Source organism: Macrobrachium rosenbergii, chromosome 5, assembly GCF_040412425.1.
Source record: "Macrobrachium rosenbergii isolate ZJJX-2024 chromosome 5, ASM4041242v1, whole genome shotgun sequence".
Classification (NCBI taxonomy): Eukaryota; Metazoa; Arthropoda; class Malacostraca; order Decapoda; family Palaemonidae; genus Macrobrachium; species Macrobrachium rosenbergii.
Window position 1 is genome coordinate 68,959,153 of NC_089745.1, and position 15,968 is coordinate 68,975,120.

Sequence of the window (15,968 nt, forward strand, 5' to 3'; positions counted from 1 at the left end):
ATGCTGCGGGGTATCTGCTCAACAACTGGCAAACTTCTTGGCCTGTGGAAATTATCTATCTAGTGACATTCTTAGAATCTCTTGGTGGAGGTAACATGGGCCTTCTGACTTCAACCATCAGCTACATTAGCGACATCTGTTCAGAGAAAAGCCGCACGTCACGTGTCAGCATAGCAAATTCCACGTGGCACTTAGGAGGTCCCCTAGGTACACTTATTGGAGCAGTCATCATCAAACACGCTAGCTACAATGTGGCGCTGGCACTGGTTCTCTTGGCATACATTTCAGCCGTGGCCTACGTCATTTTCTTCATCAAGGAAAGTCACGGACCCTTTGCCACGGCAAAACTAAGCAAAGGGGCACTCAGTGGTAGAGCAAGTGAGGATCTAAAGGAACAAGTTGATCCAAAGGAAAAAGTTACCATTTCACTCATGATCAAGGATTTCTTCAACTGGAGGAGGGTTGTAGAGTCATTTAAAACAGCTCTCAAGAAGAGGGAAGGAAACACTCGTTCTGTGATCTTGATTATCATCGGGTGTAATATGATCCGTCGTGTTGCTAAAGGTAATAACCACTGTCCTTGTCATTATTCTGAAATGGTAAATTTTCTTACTAAATAGTGATCAAATTAAGTTCGTTATAAACTATTTAGTTCTTAAACGTTAAACATGCTGATTTTATACTATGCATTTTCAGGATTCTTCATGTACATGTTCGTCAGACAAGCACTGCAATGGAATGCTACAGACTATGGATACTGGGCTACATACAGAAACCTTCTGGCTGCACTGGGTAAGAGTTGGTGCTTGTTGTCACTATGTATATTATGTCTCAGTGAAGAACCCAAAAGAATGAAAATTTTCCAATAAGATCTGTTCTCTGGGCTTCAGATACTAATGACTGTTGTCATTTTCAGGTTCCCTGTTCTTGATTCCTCTACTCACAAAACTATGTGACATCAAAGACACAACATTAGTGTTGGTAGGTTCCCTGTCAACAGTTGCCGAATATGTTTGTTATGGTCTAGTAATGAAAAAACCACTGTCTTTCTTGTTATGGCTGGGACCTGTAGCAGGCCTCATTTCCAACGCCAGCATCATTGCCTTCAGGTCAATGCCTACGAAGCTGGTTAGCAGCAATGAAAAAGGTATGTGGAATTGTGTATTTAGTTTCTTGTTATTGTAAGCAGTAAACTATATTTTTCATTCGATAATCTTCTGTAATAATGAACTGACTTATTTCGGTTGATATGAAACTCTCGTAAGAAACGCGGATAATATTCTGAGTTTTATTGTACTGGGGAAATGAAATCATGAAAACAAATGAATCAGCTGATGTTCTAACAATCAAATCTTTTCTTCATCGAATCAGGCCGCATTAGTGCTGTCACAGCTGCCACGAATGGGCTTATGCCGATGGTAGCTTATGGTGTTTATTCACCAGTGTACTACAGGACGGTCGACTCCTTCCCATCAGCACAATTCTTCGTCGGCGGCGGCCTCACTCTCATCATCACTATAATGTTTATGTAAGCACTGACTTACTGGCTTTTTTCAATTTTATATTTCAGTTTTTAACATATATAAATACATAAATGAATGCATATATATATATATATATATATATATATATATATATATATATATATATATTTATTTATTTATTTATATTTATATATGTATGTATGCATGTGTGTGTTTGTGTGATTGTGTGTGTTTGTGTGTTGGTAACAACAATGCCACAATTTTTTCCTTGGGTAAGTAGAAAATTAACATTATGTCTGATTCCATTTCAGCTGCGTCCAGATGATGAACGTTTCCTCATCGTACGACAGAAAGGATCTGGAATCTGGCTTTGCCAAAACCAACAAGGAAATTGTTCACGTCTTCAAGAACACCACCGCGGTCACTCTGAAGAGCCTCATTCGCACGTTTAGCCTTCCGCTACAGCCGGAGAACAGGAACCAGATTCCAGGAGAGAATATTCACGCTCAGGGACACCAAGCCTTACAGGTCACCCAAGAAAGCGGAGCTCCAGAAGCCAAGAAAACTTTGACGGGTGTAATTAACCCTTCATTTTCATTCGACGGTGAACGAAGCTTGTACAAGAATAACTCTCAAACAAGGACAGAAAACAGTATTTCGGCTGCTACTCCTGGTGAAATAATGAAGCAATCCAGCACCAGTCTATAAAGTACAGTGATCAGAGGGAAGGATCGCAATTGTCCCTGTGGGAGGGACGAAAGTCCTTCCACTCTCCCAACTGGCACCTTTTACGACATTCAACTACATAATTCCCCTGTTAGAGACATAAATAATGCGTAAGCCTTAAGCATCAGTTCCTCTCCAAAAGAGTATATCTTCAAATCAATTCGTTATTTTGTAGACTTATTTATGGTGATGAGGGGAATGGGTAGTTCACACACACACACACATGTGTGTGTGTATGTATGTATATATATACATATATTTATTTATTATCCCTATTTAATTTCATATTTATTGTTACATGTTGTGTTTAATTTCTTTTCTTATATTTAATTTCAGTAGCTTTAGGTCTAGATGCCATATATATATATATATATATATATATATATATATATATATATATATATATATATATATATATATATATATATATATATATATATATATATATATATACACATATATATATATACATATATATATATATACATACATATATATATACATACATATATATATACATACATATATATATATATATATATATATATATATATATATATATATATATATATATATGGATGTCTTTACTGTAATACAACAGTATAATATGAAGATAAAAAGGCCCATACACACTGTATGAACGTTGCAACCATATATTTCGAGCACTTTCTTCTGTGCCCCTGTTCACTGGTAAAATATGGACAGATGATAGATGCAAGGGTATATATACAAAACAAATGTAGGTGTGGCAGTAAGTCTCGTTGGCATGCAGGTGGCCACTGACCCAGGAAATATGGAAATTAAGGTATTCCCTTGTAATTTTTGGCTTCGTTAGCTCCCGTCTGGCAATGCATCTGGTGGTCGAGTTTTCTGAAACACCTTCTTAAGAAGAGGCCTGAGGATTAACCCGTCAATGTCATCCGATTTCGAATGTCCTCCTGATGGGTTCATATTGTTGATCTGATTGATGATAGCAGATTCCAGCATCTTCCTTTTGTACTGACAACTACTTTTGAAAACCAGCTCTGCCCCGCTCTAGTTTATGGTATGGCCTTTATCCCTAATATGTACGAAAATCTCTGAAAAATCTCTGAACTCTCTGAAGCATATCGCACTGATCTTGTGCGCTCTGTTATTCTTAGCGAGATGGACCTACCCGTCTCCCCCACATAAATCTCATTACAATTGCTGCACGGAATCTTGTAAACCTGCTTGCCAACGAGACTTACTGCCATGCCTACATTTGTTTTGTATGTATACCCTTGTATCTATCTATCATCTGTCCATATTTTACCAGTGAACAGGGGCACAGAAGGAAGTGCTCGAAATATATGGTTGCAACGTTCATACAGTGTTGTATGGGCCTTTTTATCTTCATACATATATATATATATATGTATATATATATATAATAATTTATTGTGAGTGTATATCTTCAAACTTACAGCACACAAACACACACACGCACAAACACATATGCATACATATATACTACGAGCAATTATTTTCTTGTTTACTGTTATATAATGTAGTTTACTTCTTTTGATCTGTCTAATTCCAGTGGCGTTAGATCGAAGAATGCTGTATTTTTTGTATATGTATATATATATATATATATATATATATATATATATATATATATATATATATATATATATATATATATATATATATATATATATATATATATATATTGTAATTTTAAAATCTGGGGTCTTGCTAGATCAATGGGGTATGCTAGGATGATATGCAACTTACCTTAATTACCACAAAAATCTGGACTCTGGCCTTGGGGACAGCTAAAATTACAAACAACAAAATATGCCTGAAAGGCTACTTCAAGGGAGAAGTGATTAGATAAACTCTGGGGTTTAACTTAATTCATTATATTTACAAAAGAAAACACATCAAAAGAATGGCAGCGTAATTCTGGGGTAATGAGGCGAGAGCAAATGACGGGATTTCCTGGAGGGAGTATATTGGGTTTCCCGCTTCAAAAGTTGTTGATAACGAAGCAGCGAGGGCCACTACGCACACCAAGTGACATGCATATCCACAGCTGGGTAGTCCTATCCTGCAATGAAACACTCACAGTTACTTAACCGAACTAGCACTATAATGAAGGAATCGGGGAGTTGCATAGATGACTAGACTGAACTCGATTCCAATGACTCGAACATCAAACGATTACGTTACTCTTCTTATAAATGCTTTGCAAATTAAACAACACAAAATATAAAGCAATACAGGTCTCACTGTAATTATACCGCACTATGAAAATAAAGGAACACAGTTGGAGGAGAACCGGGAATGTGGCTGACAAAAAACCTTAAATCCTAGTACATTACCTTTCGTTAGGGCTGAAGTTCTCTTCTTATGAGGACCAGCGGGGGGGAGGACAAGCAAATTAATTCACAACGAAAGTTACTTTGGATACTGCCAGCCACGTCGAAAAATAGGCAGTTGATAGAGCAAGGGTCCGTGGTGCCACCGACAATTCCGAGAAATAGCTCCTCTCTCCAGGATCCTTTATAGCTTCTGAAGTTACGACTTTTCTTCCTAGATGGCGCTGTGATCACTATGCCCACGTGAAAACTGCAGGCAGCATGGTTCCAATTTCAAAATGGCGGAACACATGGTCAGCCCGCCAGCTGGCCTGCCTTGGGCAACGATTAGCTCTGGTCGGGTCCGCACCTGGAATTAAGGGATTTCCGACAGCACTTTGGACGAGAAAGGGGTTTAAAGGGGCTTTCTCACCCAAAAGGCATTGGTGAGAGGTTTTTAGGAGAATTTCCTTACAGTGAATCAAACTAAATTTACCTTATTGAATTACTTAGTCCTTTTACTTTAAATTATTGCGGGAAAGGTGGCGCAGGAGGGAATAACCTTAATACCTCCCCTGCCTTGATGACATTGACATTTACACCCTTAGTCAGGTTGAAATGGCTAGAGTTACGTTACTGCAAGAGGCAATAATTTCTCTCTTTACAACCTTTGGGGTACATTAGTCAAAAATATAGTATTTCTGCTAAATATTAAAGTCAATTATAAACGAAAAATATCACTTACGACTTTTACTCTACTTTGCAGAATTCATTTACGCTGCTGGCAACAGTAATAATTTTACTTTCTAAGAACTGATAATAAGCATTATTTAGTGAATATAAAATAGCTAGATTATTACATAATTGGAAATAAAATTGAACCTACCATCATGAGGTTAATATTGTTACTCTCAGAATATTCCATGTACTTATTAGTAAAACTTTTAGTCACAAGTTCATGCGGTTAATATACCTTTGAGGAGGCAATACAACGAAAGTATTCGGGGGTTTTGTTAGGTGTTGCCACGATTTTTGAGAGCGACGGCTCAGTGCCATTAGGGGCACTAATAACACTTGTGCTAGGGGCACATATTATAAGTACATGTATGGAAGCCAGAGGTTATACGTTACTAGGAAAGAACAATAATAAAAAGAGATTATCTCACTTTGGGAGTCACTGATAAGGCATAACCGCAACATGGCACTGACCTTATAGGTACCTTGTGGCACTCATCTATGTATGTGAGGTATAACATTGTGTATAATTTACACAGTTTGCGAGTCTGGAACTCGAGATTCATTACAAAAGAATAACAAAAGAATAAACGACAGATACAAAGTAATTATTAATTGTTGTAAAGAGATGATGATTAAGTATGCCAAAATAATATTCCATAGCCTATGGAAATGGCTAGGTTCATTCTTTAGCGCAAAAGGCCTCAAAGGGAAGTCATATGACTTACCAAATTGGGATATCTGTCAATTGCACTCTGCATTAGCAGAGTGGAAAACAAGGTAAAATATAAGCCTTTGTGAGGCGTAAAATAATATGATTAATAGAACAGAATAATGAAAGAAAAAAAGTGTTAAACGAAAAGAATGAATTACAGAGTTATAAGGAAACTAAATAGGTGGGGAAACCTGACACCCTCTTCTGGATAGATGTGCCAAGGTCCTCTTAGGATAGAGGGGTGGCACTGTGCCAGGTTGGCACTAGTGGAAAAGGAGCTCAGAGGCTCTTTTAGAGGATCTGGAGCCATCTACGCCCATGATTTTCTTCCATGGACCTGTTGCAGGGTGATGGTTTTCCTTGGTAGGGGAACCGGTCGAACCAAACCTGAGGAGGACAACTTAGTGCCACCTGGGTCGGCTTCTTTGATGGCCAGAGCAGGGGCATTCTTTACAGGCTCTGCCCCAAGTCATTGCAGTTGCTTGAGTTCATTGGCCAGTTGAGGTGCGGCAAAATCCTTACTCGCACTCGTGTCTGCGGAGGACTGGAAAAGGTAGGAAGATGTTCTGAGGGTGTGGGAGGCTCGCATGTAGAAATGACCAGCTCAGCCATGGGTCAAGAGGCCGTGCCTTTGAGTGAGCTTCCGCTGTGGTCAGAAGAATCCATCTCTCATACCGGCACCGGTAGCGGAGCCAAACCGGGCAAAGAGAGGGGATCTAAAGTGGAATCTCTCGAATGGAGATCTGGGGCATGCTCTGGCACTGGGACTAAGGCAGGGCCAGGCACTGGTATAGGATTTGGAGATTGCTCGCCATTCGGGACGGATGGAGCTTGGCACTGCTCAGTGCACTAAAGTGGCACTGGCAGAGATTGAGAGTTAATTTTGGGATCTCCAGGAGGGAGATCGATTGGGTGCCTTGGCACTGTCACTGGGGCAGGACCTGGCACAGGACTGGGCTTTGAAATCTGCGTAGAAAAAGGTGGCCACTGCACAGAGTATTCAGGTGGCACTGGCAGAGGAATGAATGGAGGCTCTTGAGAATTACTCATGCCTAATGAATAACTTGAGGGACTTGGAAACCCAGATTGTTGTATTTTTGATGGAGACTGGAAGTCTTGTCCCAGGAGGAGGTCATAACCTCCAGGAATGTAGCTTGCTACGGCAAGGTTGCAGATTTTGGATTTATGAGGTCTCATGACTCTCAACTGAACAATAGAAAGTATCATTTTAAATTCATTTATATCCCCAATCGTGACGAGTTTATGTCTGTTCATGTCAGATCCATTGGGAACCTTGTCTTTCCTTATAAGGGAAATTTGTGCACCAGACTCATCAAATGCCTTGACCTGGCATGCGGGGTTACTACCTCGAGGGGGTGCCACATATATGGGACCTTCGGCTGAAGGGCACAAAGGCTTAGAATTTGTAACTGGCAAGAAATGGCAGGTGTACTGGATCTGTGAGGGCATTTTGCCCATTGGGCAGAGTGCCCATAAACTTTTGAGCAGGCAATAACTGTGCATTATATATATATATATATATATATATATATATATATATATATATATATATATATATATATATATATATATATATATATATATATATATATATATATATATATATATATATATATATATATATATATATATATATATATATATATATATATATATATATATATATATATATATATATATATATATATATTTATATATATTATATATATATATATATATATATATATATATATATATATATATATATATATATATATATTTATATATATATATATATATATATATATATATATATATATATATATATATATATATATTTATATATATATATATATATATATATATATATATATATATATATATATTTATATATATATATATATATATTTATATATATATATATTATATATATATATATATATATATATATATATATATATATTGTATATATTGTATATATATATATATATATATATATATATATATATATATATATATATATATATATATATATATATATATATTTTTACGTTTTTCTGTGGTTTTAGTTTGAAATATGCTCTGTGAGACAGGCAGCAACGATTTAAGGTAATTTAGCCTTGTGATTCTGACTTCGTGGGTACAGGAAAACGTAAAAAAGAGGAAAACAAAGGAGAATTTCATATGAGCATAGGGCTCTTGTTACTGAGGGAAATATTACGTAAAACACGTGGGCACATTTAAAGGAGTGTATTTACATAAATGACATCAGTACGGGAAAAGAGGAACTCAAGTAGATTTCTGATCCTGAAGGGGATTCCCACGGATTGAATGAAACTGGGGAATTCCAGACACAGTCCGAGAAGCTTCCACGAAATAGGGTCCCTCTGAAATGAGAGATATGCACATTATACGCCAGTAATGAAATAGACAAAGGAATAATGAATTCGAGGCTGCACTGAGGGTGCCAAAGGAGTAATAAAGACTTAATACTGCCGATGCAAGAGGCGCACGGACATTAGACAAGGGTGATTTCTGGCTTTCTCTTTAAGCAAATATTACGAGACAAAAGCGTGACTGAAATGGGGCTCTTCCAGGGCACTTTACCTTAGCAGATTTTCCGAGGGCGCGTAGAAGGCGGTCCGTGGATGACTTGCGATTTCCGAGGGCGAGTTTCTTCCACGTGGTGAGATGCAAGGGCTTCCGTAAAGGGGCAAGGCGATGGGGACTCCTCGAAACTCCAAGCAATGGCGTGTGGGCTCGAGGCAGGCCAACGGTGGAGCGAACACTTGGAATGTGGTCGAAGGGCACGAGGAAAAGTATACTTTGGAAAGGGCCACGTGGTTAGGATGCAAGGGCATCAATGGGACCAGGTGTTGGGGATGTCTTCATTCCATATCTTCCAGCCCGCGTGTGTGTGGAGACCTCGTGGGTTTTTGCTTTTATCCCCTCCTATGGGGCAGGGGGTGCATCCAACACAGGGGTTTTGACTCATTGCACCTGCTGCCCGCAGGGGAGGTTTTGCCTGTAAGAAAAACGCCCAAGACAGATTACTTTTGCCTCGAAGGAAAGTTCTGTTTTAAAAAGGGAGTGGCCTTAATCTTTTAAACCCTTGTATTTTGACCGTGCTAAGTCGATAGACAGATGGTCTATCGATCGGGCAACTGGCAATACATAAAAACAACAGAACAACCAACAACAACAAAAGAGGGGGGGGAGGCAATTTGCTAGCGAATTCTTGCTAATCATAATACCTCCCCATACAAGATGATGTACATACCTCCTTCGGGTGTGTACATCGATATTCAAGAATGAGCGGCAAATGCTTTACGTTACTCTACATTCTGCCTTGCAATGAACTTTACTACTAAGGGTTTTATGAAGCTGTGACATTACTTTTAATAACACATTGGGACAATTTTCGTTAACAGAACGCAAAGTGATTTAAACACTTGCAAAAGAATAATTACTTTAGATTTGGTTACCCACTGGTAACTTTATAAAGTGACTCGAACAATTGTGAATTAATTAAGATTATAGGACCACGTATATGAGGCTATGGCCAACAAATGAAAAGAAAGGTTACTGTTCAAGAATTAAAATGCACGGTTACTTAATTTTAGATAAAATGCATGCAGTTAGTACAATCTGCCTTGAAGAGGCTGTGTAAATGGAAAACAGCGTTTATTTTTGTAAATGACATCCCCTTTACGTGATATTGTAATGACTATACATATTCGCATTGATAATATATCTTCGTTTTAACGTTCTTTGTAGCTATCGTTCAACGCGAGCTGATGGGCGACCCCACACAGGGAATTTGACAGTCGTATGCGGGCGAGAGTATTCGCGAGGCTTTAATTCGCTAACCTTAAACCACGCTAATTTTATCGTCCACTGCCCACTCAGTACTCCATGTTATGACGGGGGTGGGCAGACAAAAAGATGTGGGGTCTAGGACAAACAGAGTTCTTAGAAGGAATGGAAGGGGAAAAAGGAATAATAATAACAAAAGGAAAATTAACAAGACGTTACGAATGAAACTTGACCGCATATGAAAGGCGGAACACGTCCTCAGAGCTTACAAAAGGGGCATTTAAATCACAAGGGCAAGAGTTTATGACTCGCGATTCATTAAAATAAAGATAAATAAATGACTAAAAGAAAGTAAATGATATTGGCAGAAGAGCTTAAGGAAAAAGAGTGAGGGTTTTATTGTGTTAGGCGGAATTTATTGTCCTTCGCCTATAAATTACGGCCCGGACTATCACTTCAGTCCCAGGGCGAGGAAAGTGCACCCGAAGGGCGCGACTCCTTTCAGGAGGGCTGACACGCACGCCCGGTGCCAAGGTATGGGCGCAAGGGCGTGCCACTTCTCACTCTGTTATTCTTAATGATTTATACATTGTGGGGAATGGTATCCCGTATTTAATTGCCTCTTGTGGGGATAATTTAAAGGAAGATTAATAGAGGATGATAAGAGATAGCAGTTCCTGAGGAACGGAAGAAGATAGAGGAGGGTCTGACATCCCCTTCTGGATTAGGGTGCCAAGACCTTCGAAAAAATGAAATGGTGGCACAGGTGCCATGGGAGCTCTAGAGCTCTTTGTAACCTACCTGGAATTTCCCACGCCCGTGGTAATTTCGCCTCGAGCCTTTCTCAATGGGACAGTCGTCCTCGGCCGGGGAAGCGGAGGGCCCGCGACCGGAGGGCGGCACGGAGTACCACCTGGGCCTGCTGCTGCGACAGCTGACGCAGGAGCGTTCCATGCTGGTTCTACCATAATCCGTCGCAGCTCTTGTAGTTCATCGGCCAAGGGAGATATGGCAGAATCCTGACTTGCAATTACGTCGGCGACGGGCTGAGGCAGAGAGAAGGTGGTCGGGGTGGCGTGAGCGGCTCGCAGGTAACGTTGACCAGCTCAGGCACGGGTTGTGAGGCCGCACCTGCAGGTGAGCTTCGCGGTGGTCGGGAGGAACCGTCTCTCTGACCGACGCTGGTAGCGGTGCCAGGCCGGGGGAAGAGAGGGGTCCTGAGTTGGATCCCGTGAATGGAGATCGGCGTAGCGCTCTGGCGCTGGCACTAGGCAGAGGCAGGCGCTATCAGAGGTTTCTTGGGCTCGTCGGTCAGGACGGACGAAGCTTGGCCCTGCTCGGGGCATGCAAGTGGCACCGGCAGGAATTTGGCATCTCCTGAAGGGAGATCTGATTGGGGCCCTGGCACTGGCACTGAGGCAGGGCCGGGCACTGGAATTGGATCGGGAACCGATCGAGGGGCCACTGTACATCGTACTCAGGTGGCACTGGTGGGGACGCACGTCCTCCTGGTACCCAGGGGCGCCAGTCTTGGCTGAGGGAGAAGCGGGGAGAATTACTCGCGCCCGCGGAATGATTCGGGGAATGTGGACCCCTAGATTGTCGTGATTTCGGTGGGGACTGAAAGTCCTGTCCCAGGATGACGTCATAGCCTCCGGGGAGATGGCTTGCTACTGCAAGATTGCAAATTTTGGATTGGTGAGGTCTTGTGACTCTCAATTGGACCGTAGGGAGTATCATTTTAAATTTATTTATTCCCTCGATCGTGACGAGTTTTCGTCTATTGACGATAGCTCCGAGGGGAACTCTGTCCCTTCGGATGAGGGAGATTTGTGCGCCGAGTCCTCGAATGCAGTGACTCGGCGCGCGTGGCTACCTCGTGGAGGAGTCACGTATACAGGCCCTTCGGCGGGAGGGCCTAATGACTGGGGATCTGTGACGGCCAAGGCGACGGTGGGAGTATTTACTTTATTATTGCGTGGGCATTTTGCCCATGCGGGAGAATGGCCATAAACCTTGCACGCCGTGCAAAATGTCTGGCTGAAATCTTTCCGCGCTGCCCCTGTGGAGGGCTCAGGCGAGTTATTTGTCGGTTTTCCGGGAGAGAGGAGCCGGTTTCTTGTTCCGGCACTGTTCGGAGGAATGCCCCGTTTTCTTGCAATAATGGCAAGTTAGGGGCTTGCCCGAGTTCCCATTTTTGTGGGAATTTGAACCTCCGAGGAGGACGGGGATTTATCTTCCGCCCCATGGATCCTTCTTGAGGGTGGTGAGTTTCCCACATATCTGCTATTCGGCAACACTCGGTGAGTGTTGCTGGGGCTTTTTCCACTATATGAGTGGCGAGGTAGGAGGGGCGTAGCGCAGGAAATGCTCGAATTTAAACCGCTCGAGTACCTCGGCGGTGTTAGTGGCTCCTTCGGAATCAAGCCATTTTGTTAACGCCCGCTCGAATGGTACGCCCAATCGGACCAAGTCTGGCCTGCTTCTCTGGGCTGCTCTCTCAACGTCTCCTCCACCGCTCCGGGGGGTAATCTCGTACGCCTTTTCGTAACTGCTTGGCGACGGCTTCCCAGTTTCCCCCAATCGTCTGCGGGAAGGGCGGTAGGCAACGAGGGCCTTTCCGGCCAGGAATTTAGTGAGAACAAGGGAGAGTTCCGGGGGAGAGATCGCAGCACTCCAGGACTCGTTCGGCCCTTTCAAGCCATACTTCGGGTTCGGACTCGGTCCATTTTGGCATGAACGAGTGAGCTTGGCTGAGGGCACTCATTCCCGCGGCAGGGGGCGGGGGGGTGGCGTGCTGTCGTTCTAGCACCTGGAGCTCATGGGCACGTTCTCTCTCTCTCTCCTGCTCTTGGGCAATTCTGTCTCTCTCTCTCTCCTCACGTTCTCTCTCCTCTCGTTGTTCTTGAGCGATCCGTTCTCTCTCTCTCTCTTCACGTTCTCTCTCCTCTCATTGTTCTTGGGCAATTCGTTCCCTCTCTCTCTCTGCACGTTCTTTTTCCTCCCGTTGTTCTTGGGCAATTCGCCCTCTCTCCTCTCGTTGTTCTTGGGCAATTCGTTCTCTCTCTCTCTCTTCACGTTCTCTTGCTCTCTCCGCCTTGGCATCGTCCACTTGCTCTTGAACCCATGCTCTCAGATCTTGCCCCGATAGTCCCATGTCCTTCCCAGCGGACATGTAGAATTTGAAATCCTCGTTTTGTTGGGCTCTGGTATTAGCCATCTTGAAATAATGGTTATATGATAGGTCTGAAAAGACTCAGTTGCAGGAATCAATTGAAAACACTCAATTGTTCAGACTGCAGGAGAATGGATCTGTCTGAATAAGACAGGTGATTAGTAAGTCTGAGGAGACTTTTGTTAAAATTTGATATGTCTGGGAAAGACGTGGTGGTTCTTGGCGAATGAATTTTAATATGTGTCTCGGAAGGCGTAGTTGGATTTTGTCACGCTGCTCGGACTTGGCGGCTGTAGCGTGAAGTTAAGGAGTTGTTCTAACGAACTAGAATGATCAGTCCCATAAGGGCTTAGAAATGTGTGAACTACACTGTATAATGTCTCAAAAGGACTTAATTTTGGGTTCCCGCAGGAATGAGAAATTCTCGCCACGTGCGATGTAGAAGTTTAGTATGAGTCCCGGAGGACTGTTTGGAGAAATTCTCGCCACGTGCGACGTAGAATTTTAGGAGTCTCTGAGGACTGGAATTTGGAGAAATTCTCGCCACGTGCGACATAGAATTTTAGTAGGAGTCTCTGAGGACTGGAATTTGGAGAAATTCTCGCCACGTGCGACGTAGAATTTTAGGAGTCCCTGAGGACTGGAATTTGGAGAAATTCTCGCCACGTGCGAGTCTCGAGGACTAGAATTTTAGGAGTCTCTGAGGACTGGAATTTGGAGAAATTCTCGCCACATGACGTAGAATTTTAGGAGTCACTTAGGACTTGAAATACGATTCGTCCCTTAGGACTTAGAAATTACTAACGGGAAACCCAAAGAAAAATGTTTGCTGGGAAATGAATGGGGGAAAAAATGCTACACACGCGGGCATGGGCGGGGGGGTGCAGGTCGTCTGGCCAACACCGAGGTTATTTTTAGATTCTGTGTGAATGAACCCGTATATGTATAGAACCGTCTGGGATTCGGGAATTTCCCAGTCGTCTGAGAGGATAACAGTACAACGGCCTAGTAATTTTCCCTATAAGCGGAGTTTAAATTTCGCTTTCCTAACACCTAACTCGAATTCTAACTACACTGAGAGAATTGTCAGCAATGCAAGCTGACTTCGTCGTGTCCCACGTGGGAATTTATTCCGCGCCTAAATAACAGTTCGCTAATTCGAAATGCGAAGTAAACTTTATCACAGAGGAATTTCTTTCGCACTATTCCTCGAAGCAAAGAATATGGCAAGGATTTTAACACAGAGGAATTTTGCACTATTCCTCGAAGCAAAAGATATGGCAAAGATTTTAACACAGAGGAATTTCGCACTATTCCTCGAAGCAAAGGATGGTTAGCACTGGTTATTTCCTAACTACCTATCCTGAAAGGCATGCATTAATGAATCTAATACGGCGGTTCTTTTCTCTCAGTGAATACATGCGTCCTTATTTCTAATTCCTAGGAACAGTCACGATTGTAAAAAAGGTTTTGCTAAGATAAACACATTTTTACGTGGAATTTTCTGGATCTGTGTGCTGGTTTTACACAAAGGTTCGTAATTGTTTACCCAGCTTAGCTTTGCTAATAGCTGATCTGGCAAGTTGCAAATGCAATAAAGCAACACTAGGGGAACTGCAACTGCAAAATATAGATCTATGGCCAGGTCGCCATTTTTACGTTTTTCCGTGGTTTTAGTTTGAAATATTCTTGTGAGACAAAGCAACAATTTAAGGTAATTTAGCCTTGTGATTCTGACTTCGTGGGTAGAAGTAAAAGTAAAAAAAGAGGAAAACAAAGGAGAATTTCATAAAAGCATAGGGGCTCTTGTTACTGAGGGAAATATTACGTAAAACACGTGGCAAATTTAAAAGTGTATTTACATAAATGATATCAGTATGGGAAAGACAGTTAGTCTAGGTTCATCCTGAAGGAGATTCCTACGGGATTGAATGTTTATGGCATTCAGACACAGTAATAGCTTCCACGAAATAGATCCCTCTGAAATGAGAGATATACATTATACGCCAGTAATGAAAATAAGACAAAGAATAATATTGATAGCTAACTGAGGGTGCCATAATAATAAAAAAATTCAACAGCCGATGCACTACTACTACAACGGACATTAGAAAAATATGATAATGGCTTACGTTAAGAAAAAATTACGAGACAAATTTTCAACTGAAACATGGGCTCTTCCAGGCACCAAAAAGCAGATTTTCCTCTGCTGTGCGGTCCGTGGGTTGGATTTCCGAGGGTTGTTTTTCCACGTGGTGAGATGCAAGGGCTTCCGTAAATGGGGCAAGGCGATGGGGACTCGGAAACCCAAGCAATGGCGTCGGGCATCGAGGAATACGGTCGAGGAGTGGGAATTCATTAGGAAAGTATACTTTGGAAGGGCCATGTGGTTAGGATGCAAGGGCATCGATGGGGCCAGGTGTTGAGTGACTTCTTCTCTTCTCCAGTCCCTGTGTGCAGATCGACATTTCTTCTGTTTCTTTGGTTCTATCCTCCCAGGCATGTATGACGTCCATATTAGGCATCTTTGTGGGTTTCTGTGACTTCGCCTCCTCTTCTGCCTCGAGTTGGCCCTAGGGGACTATGTTGAAATACCTTTTGTTGACTTCAAGGAAAGATCTTGCCATCAAAAGTCCTTCTTAATCTTTTTTTTAAGTTCTGTTCTTTAGGCCAAATAGACAGTTGGTATATCGATCGAAAGATAAAATGTATACCAAGTTTTTGAACCAGGCAACATTTCTTTCCAACAGGCATATGGAGGGGGAGGCAGCTGGTCTGCCATGTCAATGCTGCCCATCATAATATTATATATATTTTCAATATGGGTGGCTTGTTATAAAAAACAGTTTTATATATATATAGTATGTTTTGCACTTCTCTACCATGCCAGCTGTATACAGAGTTGTCAGTACATTGACCTCCTATTTTTGTCCATGGCTTGACAATGAATTATTACCCCTCCTTGCAGAAGTTGACTGGTGTCTGGAGAGTTT

The 15,968-nt window shown here is 41.8% G+C and overlaps 1 protein-coding gene across 1 annotated transcript in view; it reads left to right on the top strand.

The window, feature by feature from the left end:
• Positions 1 to 2,368, top strand: part of LOC136839022 (lysosomal proton-coupled steroid conjugate and bile acid symporter SLC46A3-like) — a 3,415-nt gene extending 1,047 nt beyond the window's left edge. Inside the window, exons 4-8 of the mRNA XM_067104693.1 lie at positions 1 to 564; positions 697 to 792; positions 917 to 1,147; positions 1,372 to 1,528; positions 1,796 to 2,368. The exon at positions 1 to 564 is cut by the window's left edge and continues 37 nt beyond it. Of these exons, the coding sequence (XP_066960794.1) occupies positions 1 to 564; positions 697 to 792; positions 917 to 1,147; positions 1,372 to 1,528; positions 1,796 to 2,192 (1,445 nt within the window). The 3' untranslated portion in view covers positions 2,193 to 2,368. The remainder of the gene's footprint in view (positions 565 to 696; positions 793 to 916; positions 1,148 to 1,371; positions 1,529 to 1,795) is intronic.
• The last annotated feature ends 13,600 nt before the right edge of the window (positions 2,369 to 15,968 follow it).